The sequence below is a fragment of the Zosterops lateralis genome (assembly GCF_965231275.1).
Source record: "Zosterops lateralis genome assembly, chromosome: 4".
NCBI classification, from domain to species: domain Eukaryota; kingdom Metazoa; phylum Chordata; class Aves; order Passeriformes; family Zosteropidae; genus Zosterops; species Zosterops lateralis.
Window position 1 is genome coordinate 40,199,097 of NC_139765.1, and position 12,480 is coordinate 40,211,576.

At 37.6% G+C, this 12,480-nt stretch overlaps 1 protein-coding gene across 10 annotated transcripts in view; it reads left to right on the forward strand.

Annotated features, from left to right (window-relative positions):
• The window catches only part of GRIP1 (glutamate receptor interacting protein 1), a gene marked incomplete at its 5' end in the record, with an annotated part of 314,511 nt that overhangs the window by 289,562 nt on the left and 12,469 nt on the right, over positions 1-12,480 (forward strand). For all 10 annotated transcript variants that reach the window (XM_083859440.1, XM_083859441.1, XM_083859436.1 and 7 more), the window contains 6 exons: positions 139-284; positions 5,042-5,186; positions 6,213-6,352; positions 6,507-6,695; positions 9,273-9,429; positions 11,194-11,394. In XM_083859440.1, the coding sequence (XP_083715566.1) occupies positions 139-284; positions 5,042-5,186; positions 6,213-6,352; positions 6,507-6,695; positions 9,273-9,429; positions 11,194-11,394 (978 nt within the window). The remainder of the gene's footprint in view (positions 1-138; positions 285-5,041; positions 5,187-6,212; positions 6,353-6,506; positions 6,696-9,272; positions 9,430-11,193; positions 11,395-12,480) is intronic.

Here is a 12,480-nt window from a genome sequence, read left to right on the forward strand (position 1 = left end):
AGTTAGAAAATAGAAGCCGTATTTAGAAATAATTGTCCTAAAAATCCATCTTGTTTTTATAATCATGTTTAGACCTTTTAAGATACCTTTCTTTTAATGTTACTAGAGTTTCATGTAAGCTTGTTTGCTTGTTCACAGAACTGGGACACTTGAACTGGGTGATAAGTTGCTGGCAATAGATAATATTCGACTTGACAACTGCTCAATGGAAGATGCTGTCCAGATTCTTCAGCACTGTGAGGACCTTGTAAAGTTAAAGATCCGCAAAGATGAAGATAATTCCGGTATTAGCAATGACTACTGCAGATTCATGTGTATTTCCAGGATTTGTAGAGCACAGAGGAATTCTTTTAATTTTTAGTGAAATGTTTTTTTCTAAATATGTTAATGATAATCAGAAAATGTCACCTAAGAAGAATTATAATGGTATATAAAGTGTTGAACTTTCTCACTGGCTATATTACTTGCAGGAGCTGCACTGCAGAATTAAGTGTTCAGTTTGCTGAAAAGACTATTGGCACTCAGGTGCAGCCATATAAAGTTGATCTGTTTCTTACCAGAGTATTGGGATTTTCTCTGTTTTTAAGATTGGAATCATGGTTAGCAAAACATGGATCCCTAGGCTTCAGTTCTCCAGCAAAGTGGTGTAGTGTGTGTTTTGTCCATAAACTTAAAAATTTGACTTTGGTATGACTGTTCACATGCTCAAAGGTAAGTAGCACTTTACACACTGTGCTGGATATCTGATGGAGGAGCCATGTCTGATCAGCCCAGTGAAATAATGGACCTGCCATAATTTTCTACACCTACACCTATTAATAGTCTTGTATCTTCCCCACTGTGGATTCCATAAGAGCAGAATTTCTACCTGGAGATAATAAAGTGAGTTCTCGAATGCAGTGTAGTGCAAAGGAAGTAAGACAGCTATAACTACTATTACTGCTGGTGGTTATATTACAGTGTTACACAAAAGCACAAACTGGAGATTCACTTCTCTTCAGCTCCATACAATCTCACAGCAATAAGGCACAACCTGCCACACTTTATTATTTGAAATTAAGTGCAAGTGTTGAAGTGGTGCTTAGAACTGCATTAGAAGACTCTTTTCCTTTTTCTTCTCTCCTAATTGATTTTGAAAGCAAACAAAGTATCTTCTCAGTATTATAATAAAAAGGAAAGGCAGCTGCATTTAGTACCTTGTGCAAATTGTTGCTGTAATCGAAATGTGGATTTCAGTCTCCACCCATAGAAAATAAGATCTTTTCTCTCTTAGGTATTGCACACAGTGGTATCTGGTACAGGTTTTAGTCATAGTGGGATTCTTATACCACGCTTTTCTTTTACAGACTCACATTGCTTGTTTTATAGTTAAACGATATATCTTTATCAAGATTCTCACATAACTACAGTGTTTTATCCAGATATGATTGGTTTAACTGAACAGATTCAAATGTAGCTGGACAGCTACTCAGAAACCTACTGAAAAAAATTCTGTATACAAATTGTTCTTGTAAGAGTTGAATAAGTGTCAAAGCGTAAATGAAAGTATTTATAGCAGATTTCAGGTACTTTGAAATTTAAAAGGAGTATCTCCTGAAATGTTAAAGAAAAAATAATTAGGGAAGCAAATAATATAATAATTAATAAATAATATAAATATATTATAAATAAATAATATAAATATATTATAAATAATATAAATATATTATAAATAAAATAAATATATTATAAATAATATAAAAAATAATAACGGTAGCAAAGATGTAACAAAAAGTGTATCTTAGTTAAAATAATTTTGTGTATTTACCATTAATTTACTTATGAAAGTTTTTTTTTTCCTTACAAAGGAAGAAATGTGCTGCTCAAACTCAACAGAGGAAAATAATAAATTCCATGAGGAAATAAAAACCTGATGCTAATTGATGAGCAGGCATGAAGCACTCCAGAACTTTTTATAAAACACAGAATAAGATTGAGATTTAAACTTCTTTTTATTTTTCACTGCATGCTTTTTCGAGGAAGGTGACACAGGGAGTGGGGGTCCCAGAGCTATATTCCTCTGAGCCACCATGCAGCTGAGGCCACAGCAGGATGATGCATGTCAGGTGCTCCTCAGATCCTGCTGCTCTTTGCCCTTGTCACTGTATTGGTCAGATGTTATTCTGATGAGCAAGAGAGGCCAGTGGGCAAAGCAGAGGCACTGCAGCACAGAGCATCTACTTTAATTAGGTGTAGTTTCCAAGAATTCCCCACAATTGCATCACAAGAAAAGAAACATGGAAAATCTCAAAAACATGAGACCCATAACCATAGTACTTCAGTTATATCTTCTCCCCAGATGAAGGTATGTTTCCAGCAATTTTTCCCTTTCCTTTTCTTATTGCTAGCTTTCCAAACTGAGGACAATTTTAAATCCTTATTAACCTAATGGCTACCTCCCTCTCTTGAATATCACCAGTGTTTGCATTCATGGCAGAACTGGCCTTCCCAGTGAATTCAGGCCACATGTATGCCTTGTTCTTGGATAGCTCCAACATTCTCACAATAATTTTCTGACCAGCTAACCAGAAAACACACATAATGGACCAGTCTTCTTTCCAGCCATTCACTGAGATTATAGACTTCAAACTTTTGTGTGGAAGGGCTGCTGATGATCAGTAACTTCTTATTTAGTTTGTGTTTATAGCAGAGAAATATTAGTACTGTGGCAACCCTTAGCAAGTGCTGTCTATTACATTTTCAGTTAGCTTGGTGTGTTACTTTCCACCCTTCAGTTGAAGTCTTATACCATGTCCGTTGCCACAGCTGCATAAACAGTACCAGCATTAGATCCCAGGGGATTTGTGGTTGTCCCATAAATGCTTTAAGCAAGCAAAGCTGCCCTTGTTCTGCTGTGCAGTGGCAGCTTGCATGCGAGCCCACTGTGTGCCAGACAGGGGCTTCCACTGACATTTGGGGAGCTGTGTGCTTCTGGAAAGGGCACATGAGATAAAGTGCAGTTGATGTGAATTGCACCAAAACACTGATGGCAATGCCCCAGTTAGGCATGAAAACCCCAGTGTTCTTTGCTGAATAAACACACTAATTCTTCTCTCCTTTGATTCTCTGTGTGTAGCATTTTCTGTACATGGATAGCAAGGAGGAAATAGGATGCAGTGGAGGGGGAGGACTGGCTGAAGATCTAAATTTTCTGGAAATTGGGAAGAAACAAAGTAGCTTCAAAGATGTTAGTGTTCCTCCAGCTCTGCCTAAAGTAGCATGTTCAGTATTAGAAGAAGGCAATTCTTTGAGCCTTTGCTAGTGATGTAGGTTTGGGGTTTTCCCCTTTTTAAGCTTTTCTGTCTACAGGAACAGAAATGGTAACAATTGAATTTTCTAAGTTGTTTTAGTTAGTTTTGGTAACATTTATGGAATGTGCAAACTAGACATTTTTCACATTCACTGAAGTGCTCAAAATGTCATTACTCACAGATCTAGGAAGATTTGCCCACCAGACCAGTCATCCTGGCTGAATACCAACATCAGAACATGAGCTAAAAAGCATTTGTTATTTTGAGGAGAATTCTGGCATTTTAAAATTTAAAGTATTACTTCATAACTCAAAGATGCTGCAGTTGATTGCTCTCTTGCTGTGGTTGGAGGATTTTTAGTAATATGTAAAGAGCATTGTATAAATACAGGCACATTTCTTGTTGGTGCAATACCTATTGAGTATTGTTTGAGGAAATACATTGTATTTAAGGTTACTCAGTGATGGATTCTTTCCCAGTTCTGATAATTATTTAGTGAGATAAAATTTCAAAATAATGCAAATTACTTCATGCAATATCATGAAGTAGTATCTAATGGATTTACTATTCAGTTTAGTTGATAATTCAGAAAATATTTTTGATTTCAGTTACAAAAACACGTTTATCAAAAACATGGACTATTTTACGAATACAGCTGCTCATCTTATAATGACTTTTGACTTTTCCCAGAATTCTTTTAAGAAAGTTTGGGTTTAAAATGTTCAAATTACTTTTAATTTTAAATACCTTCCATTCAGTTTAAGAAACACATGAGTATTGGTATTTCTACCATAGTAGTAACTTGCCTTTTCTCTAATACTGTGACACTGTGGCAAATAAAGACAACAGCCTCCTAGTGTGAAAGAGGCAGAGCTTGGCCAGCAGGTCAAAGGAGGTGATCTTTCTCTCCTGCTCAGCACTGCAGAGAGATTTCTGGAGTGCTGGGTCCAGTCCATGGGCTCCCCAGTACAATTCAGGCATGGACATACAGTGGATGAGGTCCAGCAGAGGGTCACAAAGGTGGTGAAGCATCTCTCCTATGAGAAAAGGGTGGGGGAGATAGGACCATTCAGCCTGGAGAAGAGAAGGCTCAAAGGGGGAATCTTATTAGGATGTATAAACATCTGAAGGGAAGGCGTAAAGCAGACAGAGCCGGGCCCTCCTCAGTGGTGTTCAGTGGCAGGACCAGAGGCAATGAACACAAACTGAAACACATGAGGTTCTGTTAAAGTGTCAGGAAACACTTCTTTACTTTGAGAGTGACCAAACAGTGGCAGAGGTTGTACAGAGAGGTTGTGGAGCTTCTACCCATGGGGATATTCAAGAACCAGCTGGACACAACCCTGGGCAACCCAGCTGTAGTTGGCCCTGCTTGTCCAAGGAGGTTGGACAAGGTGGCATCCAGAGATCCTTTTCATCTTCAATCAATCTCTGATTCTGCAACAAAATATACTTAAGTTATAGTTTAATAGAAAAGGAGATATAAAGATTTTAAAGAGAATAAAATTTAGTCTTAACAGAATGAGGGGAGTTTTTCTGTTGACTTATGTCCAGGTTTTGACAATAAAAATTGCATAATAGGTAATTAACTCTTTTTCAAAAGTAATCCAGTGAAATATGATTATGAATTGTATCTGAAATGTGATCCTTTGGTAATGTTGTTTGATTACCAGTCACAAGACTGAACATGCTATTTTTTTCATTCCTTCTTTCATAAGAAACCAATTGCATCCCCTTGGCATTTATTGCAGATGAACAGGAGAGCTCTGGAGCAATTATTTATACTGTTGAGCTCAAGCGCTATGGTGGGCCTCTTGGAATTACAATCTCTGGTACTGAAGAGCCCTTTGATCCCATAATCATTTCCAGCCTTACGAAAGGAGGATTAGCTGAAAGGTAAGTTGGAAAGCAAATTATTGCTTAATGTTCTCTCTGTCAAGATAGAGGTTTGTTTTGTTTACCTAAAAACTCTAATTTTCATGGGTTAGCAATTGATTTCTTTATAATTCTCCAAATCTGAGTTTATAATCTTTTTGCTGTTGTTTTTTGATCATTGCCAAGTTCCAGGAGCATGAGTAGGGTGTACATACTATACAAGGCAGAGGACTGTGGTCCTTATTTTAGATCACCAAGGAAAACTAATCAGTCAAACTGCTCAGTCACAGGAATATTTTCACAGCCTTTTAAAACCAATGTATAGTACAATAAGTAAAGAAAGCACTTCATGTGTCCAAGTTTATCTGAACTCATCATGCACTTATCTGCCGCTGCATCTGTATGTGCACTTACATACACCATGGGAAGCATTATCAGAAGAGCAGAAATGCTCCTCATGGTAAGTGGTAGAGAATAATGCAAATGGTAGGGATTTCTGTTACCTGATATTTCTCAGCTTCAGTAAATCATTGAAACTTGTACCTTTGGTGGTGGTTTCAGAGGGAACTTACAGCACACAAAACATGATACTGTGCACAGCCAGAACCATTTACACAAAAATAGTTTCTTTTCTTTTCTTGATTGACCCCTCCTGAAGGCCAGGTTTGTGAAATAGCTGGTTGCTTGCTCACACTGCTTTTTTTTATATTGTGAGACTTGTAGAAACTTGACTCATTTTAGGAGTTACTAAGCTTCTGAGATTGCTCTTGAGCAGGTGGGCAGTGAGTCTCATCCACAGGTGATTAACTCAACTGTCACAGTAACACAGGAATCCTCACATCATGCCTCAGCTCTGCTATTGTCACTACAACAAAGGTGACTTGCTTTAAGTGTTTCTAACAAAAGAATTGCTCTGTGACACAGCAATAAAAGCAAAATAAAAGAAAGAAAGGGAGATAAGATTTTTATGCTCCAAAATGCAAAGAAATTGCCTTTGTTGCCTTTTACACTCTCTTCTCAATGTTCTACTTCTCTCTCATATTGTAGGACTGGGGCAATTCACATAGGAGACAGAATCCTAGCAATAAATAGTAGCAGTCTGAAAGGAAAACCTTTGAGTGAAGCCATTCATTTATTACAGATGGCAGGAGAAACTGTCACCTTGAAAATCAAGAAGCAAACAGATGGTGAGTGTGGCCAAGGGTACCATCCATGTGTTATTGCAGATTAACAAGCATTTAGGCCATCCATGGAAAAGCTTTGTGTCAGGAGTAAAAACCAGATTTTCAGAACTGCAGTAAAGCAAGGATCAACACCTTTTTTTTATATAATCCCATTCAGCTACCAGTCCCAAGAAATTTTCTGTGCCTGTGGGTCACGTGAGTGAACTGAGTGATGCTGAAGATGAAAACTCTGCTGCACAGAAATCTGGCAAGCTCTCGGACATCTATTCCACTACAGTCCCAAGTGTTGACAGTGCAGTAGAGTCATGGGATGGCTCTGGTATTGATACCAGCTTTGGAAATCAAGGTACTGTCAAAATACAGTCGACATTTAAAGCAGGAGTTATTGCCTTCAAGGTTGACCTTCCTTTGCCCTAAGTAGAACTTTTTATCTGTACTAACTTTTAACCCTGTACTTTATAATGTGCTGCTGTCTCATTATGACCACACACCTCGGCAGGCAGCATGATTTCTTGCACTTGCTTGGCCTCAGATTCATTCTTTCGTGAGGATGTGATATGTTACAAAGCATTTGTCAATACATTAACAGGCTTTTGTTAGCTTTACTGACATCTGAATAGCTTGGTCCATAGCTCATCCACAACTAAATGAGTTTATCCTTCAACTACAGATCAATGCAAGGCACAGAACACTCTGGAGATGTTCATGAGTTTGATGCCCATATGCATTAATTTTTAAATGACAGCAGATTTATTATAAACTGCTGAAGGGCAACATTAGTCATTGCCTATGATTTGTGAATCTTTTGCTTCTTCCTCATTCTGTCAGTATTAACATCTAACTCTCAGCTGTCAAAAACAGTTGTTCTATTTAAAGGCATGATTTTCCATAATGATATTTTTTTCTCCTCTCTCTGCCTATTGTTTTATAAAGGATTTTCAAATAATTTCAACTAACACATGTTTATTTAGGCAGTGAAAGATATAACATCTTGTAATATTCTTGATAGCAAGAAAAATAACTTACACACAGCTTCAGTGTTTTATTTAACTCTTCTAAAAATGTTTCTTTCCACAGGAAAGCATGTATTCCCATTACCTGGCAGGTATTTGGACAGATCCTTACCTCAAATAATTGTTTCACTGGAGATAGAGTTTAGATGAATTTGACCTGTTTCCTTAACTGTGTTGGTCAGTTTATCAAAATAACTTATATTAGATTTTTTTCTGATATTTTTAAGCTTTAAGGAGAAGCATTGCTGAAAAAGTGCCAGAATGGTAATTCTCATTTTTCAGATGAATTGAAGATATTTGGAGCAAATTGTTCAGCTGTGGAAAGGATTGAGGCCCAGAATGTTTTCCAAAGTCCTGATGATTTGGATGCTGTGCCAAAGCTGAACCAGTATCTCAAAGCGGATTTTTTTTTTAACTCCCTTGAAAAAATCAGCCCAGACTTGGCTGGATACATTGCACCTCTGCTAAACAGCCTGAGTGCAAACAGATTTGTGCCTTTATCCCTTGGTGTCATGGTGGCCCCCATTTCTATTAAAGTTCATTTTGTCTTGACCCATCAAGCTGATTTTGGCTTTTCTCCAAACCTTTCTTGGCAATAAGCACGGACTAAGCAAGTTGAGGAGTTTGGGGGATGTTTTTGGAGCAGCAGATAATGCTTTATCCTATTAATTACCAATTTAATACTGATGAGCTGTCTTTTCTCTCCTTGAATTAATGCCCCATTTTGTACCTGCATCTTATGTGTCTGCCTTACTAATCAGAACCTTCACCACACAGCAGTCACATCTTCCCAACCAATACCTTTCCTAGAATCTGGGACTATGTTAATATCTGCCAGTTTGCTGGAAAATGCTCACAGCTCTGTAGTTAAACAGCATTTGAGGGAGACAGGTCTAGACTGATTTATGGAATCAAATTGCCCTTTTTAGAGAGGTGGCAGCAGTGGTAATAGTCATCAGCAAAATAGTACTTTCTAATCCAATATGCACATCAAAAAACACCAACTATAGAGCTAAAAAAGTAATATATCAAAGTGAAGTATATTATATATATATGTTATGTATGTTTGTGTATAGATACATGCATGCACATACATACTCACACACACACACACACACACACACACATACATATAATGTGTATATATTATGTATATCAGTTTTACCATCATGGATTTTGCTTACTAGATCATCATCAGCTTGTAACCCGTTGATCCATGTGTTCTTGACACATCACTTGGAAACTGCTTCCTACTTGGAATTCAAATTACACCTGGTTTCAGTTAAAGAAGTAGTATTGAAGTAATACCTGCTTTGCTGGTATGATAAAAGCACCCAGAGACAAACTCTGCAGGTATAAAAGCCATCTGATGCCACTTACACAGCCTTGAGACACTTAGAAATGGGTAATAGCGATGGTGTATATTGGTCCTGGGATTGAAAAGCCAAGTTCATGGGATTTTTTAATACATCTTTGGAAACCTTTTTCAATCTGGAGGAGTTTTCTTAATAACTTAGCTTTAATTTTGGGCATGTTGCATATGACCATGTTAACACATATTTAACTTATCCATAACACATGATTTTTTTCACTACTGTCCAATCTAGGATGTCCAGTTGAAAACTGATAAATTGTGGCAGTATCTAGAACTAAATATAGAAGCAGCTGAGACATAAACAGTAGGAGAACAGTGTTACATATATTTAAGACTTTGCTTTCAGTGGACTTTCACAAGAGAAGCTCTAGAGCACACCTAAATCCAGATATAATCTAGGTCAAATAATCTGGTTACAGAAAGAAATAAGGTAACAATGACAAATTCAACAGTTCTTGAGAACCCAGCTTCAGAGGTGTACTTTCCTGTCATTTCAGCATATGCATTGCTGTAAATTAGTAATTCATCTTTTTAGGGCACACCTATCAGGCTTCAGGATACAATTTCAATGCCTATGAATGGAGGAGTCCCAAGCAGGCGGCCAGTTTGTCCCCCCCAGGCAAACCACAGAACCACCCATTCCATGACACGGGGCTGAGTGATGAGGAATGGGACCGACCTGCAGCGAGCACGTAAGTGCCCACACCAGCTCCTCTTCTCTGGCTTGCAGCTGCAGCAGTGCCTCAGAAATGAACATTTGCTGTCTTGAATGAAATGATGTTTTTCTAATGAAGTTATAACAGCTCTTCCTTTAAATATGAGATACAGTATGCCTCATTAAACATACTGGGGTGGATTAGTGGTCTTTATGGAGGATTATGATGCCAAAACCAAGACATATATTTATTTCAAGTTACTTCAGCCAATAAAACACAGCATTTATCCCTTAAGAATAAACAAACAAAAAAAAGTTAGGGCATTTCCCTGGGCAACTTTCAGAAAAAATCTGATCTGTTTTACACTCCACAAAAACAAATCTACAGATAAAGACAACTGGTGTGTTAATTATTTGTCTTCTATGAAAATTCATTTTGGTTTGGGCAAAGAAGCACAAATTATAGCCTTCATCCATAAATGCTTGAGACATTCACATTCTGTAGGAGTGATTCAGTGAGAGTAAAAACTGATCCAGGCTCAAATATCTTGTCCAAACTATTGGTATTTTATCGTGCATTTATTCCTCCTCTCCTGAGAAGTAAATCTCATTTTCAATAAAGTTCTCTGCAGACAAAAGAACTTCCTAAGGAAAAAAAAAAATTACTTCACAATTCCTGGAGACAGTGAAAGACTCAAAAATCTCTTATCTTCTGTTCTAAGTTTTCTTTTCTTTTGGATTTGTTAGTGTATCCACTGCAAAGACTTGGGTAATTTCTGCCAGTGACCAGTTCTTCCTCAGATGTGGGAAGACAGGCATCACAGTAAAAGAGATTTCCCACCCTCAGGACCTGCAGACATGTGTGTTCTTCATGTGAAATGTACTTTCTTTGTGTGCCAGCACAGTGAGCCTGAAATCCCAATCTGTGAAAAATTCAAGTTTAGTACTAAAAAAACCTTCCTGGTGCCTGTATGAACATACTGGGTGAGGAAATCCATGAGGTCCAGTCTGTAACCTTTGAAATACAAATAAAGGCAAAGTTAAGATGCTACTTTCTGAATTTGAATGACAAACTCTCTAATACAGCCCATGGCTTTGTGACATTTTGTCTGGAGACAAGCCTGGAGAGATGACAGCTAAGATATGAGCAAGTGTGAATTCTCAGTCCATATCCAGCTCCTTTGGTCCCTACTGCAGAAGCACACTGGCAGTTTTCATAGGCTAGTGGTGAAAAGTGCTTAATAAAGGAAATTAGATTGTTTTCTTCATAATGCTCATTCTTGGTAGCGTAATATTTTTAGTTTAAAAGAGTTATTATCCACAACTCCAGCCCATATTTTGTTTCTCAAATGAGATGCAGCCATGGATTTCAGAGCACCTACTGTTTTGCAGCTATGTAAGTAATGGGCTGAAAAAGTTGATGAGCAGTGAATCAGGGAGCTGGATTGTAAAATACAGAATCTTCTAAATGAAAAGCATGTGGTCTGTTACCATTTTAAAGCACTGTTCAGCAAAAAGTATGCACATTAAAGAGTCTTGTTCTGCTTTTCAATGTGACTTACACCTGAGAGATACAGTAGGAATTAAAATAATGATTCCTTTAATGCCGTATCTGTAAAATGGATGGTGCCACATCTGATACTGTTGCTATCCCAATTGCTGGAGTATTTGAGAAGGCTATGTCTGTTCTTCAAGCCTGTTAAAGGAATCCCCAGGAAAGCACCTCTTCTCTTGTAGTTATAGCTAAACAACTTCTCTTCTTCTCTAGCAAGTAATTTTTTCTTATCTTTATTTTGTGTAGCACAGCTTCCAAGAATATGTGGCAACAGAAGGAGACTGAGACATTGGGAGAGAATCAAGAAAACCATTTAAAGCAAACATCTGTAGAAAGATCAAGTGGAGAGAGCATCAGGAGTGTGAAGAAAGAGGGAAAAATGTGGAAAGGTGCCTCTGGAGGGCAAAGGAAAGGTGGGGGACAGCTGGAAGAGTGGAATACTTCCAGGTAGGAAACCAAAAAGTGCACAAAAGTGAGATCCACATGGGTTGAGGCAGAGGTGGGGGGTGGATGGTGTCAGAAGACAAGGGAAGAAAGGAAAAACAGTTGAAATGAGAAAAACAGGATAAAAGGAGAAAACATCACATTAACTTGCTGTTGATTGACAAGGAAATTTCAGTGGGCAAGCAAATGAAACCAGAGAACTTAAACCACTCTTTAGCCTGGTGTCTGCCTATCACTGGCAGGTAGGACAAGTCTGTTATAGTTTCTGCTCCAGAGAAAATGTGTAACACATTAAAACATCAATGCTTACAGATCTGCCAGATCCAAGAACCTCCTGATTAAGAAAACTAAAAAACACAAATATTTTGTCTCTCATGTGGCAGTAAGAACCAAATCATAGACACCCATGTCTTCATTATCTGTTCTACTGCCTTTCCTTCAGATTTTTTATGCATCGGAATTTGTGACGGCTCTTTAAATAAGCATCAGAAAACCAAGTATGTTCATTATAGGTCAAACAATATTTCATACGACTGAAAATCAATTCCTCAGGTTTTAGATGAAAAAGACATCTAGATAAATTATTTTGGTATCTCTTTTGGTTTTATGATGTAGTAGCTCAGCTACAAATTACTCATGTGGCTGTAATGAAGATGCAAAAGTTGAGATTTCACACACCAGGGACAAGACTCAGACAAAAAAGCAAAAGAGGAGAGGAAAGCTCAGAAAGAAATTACTTCAACCAAGAAGTCCAGACATAGAGGCATCATGATTTTATATTTCACAGAAGTCAGAGAAGAAATGGACCTCCAGTTCTAGGAAATTCAGGTTTTGCTGTCGCAGACAATTGCCTCAAATTATCCTGTTCATTAGCTTAAGTTCCATTTGATATCATAATTGTGCAATATAGCAAGAGATATTGTAATGGATAAATTAGTTTCCATTCAACATAGGCTACTGAAAGAACTACACAGATTTATTGAAAAAGCTCATTTCAGAAGTCAAGGATCTTTCTAAAATCATGTTTTAAATACTTTCTTGTCTTGCCTGGGAGGAATTGCATCTGTGATCTGAGTAGGTATTCTTGCC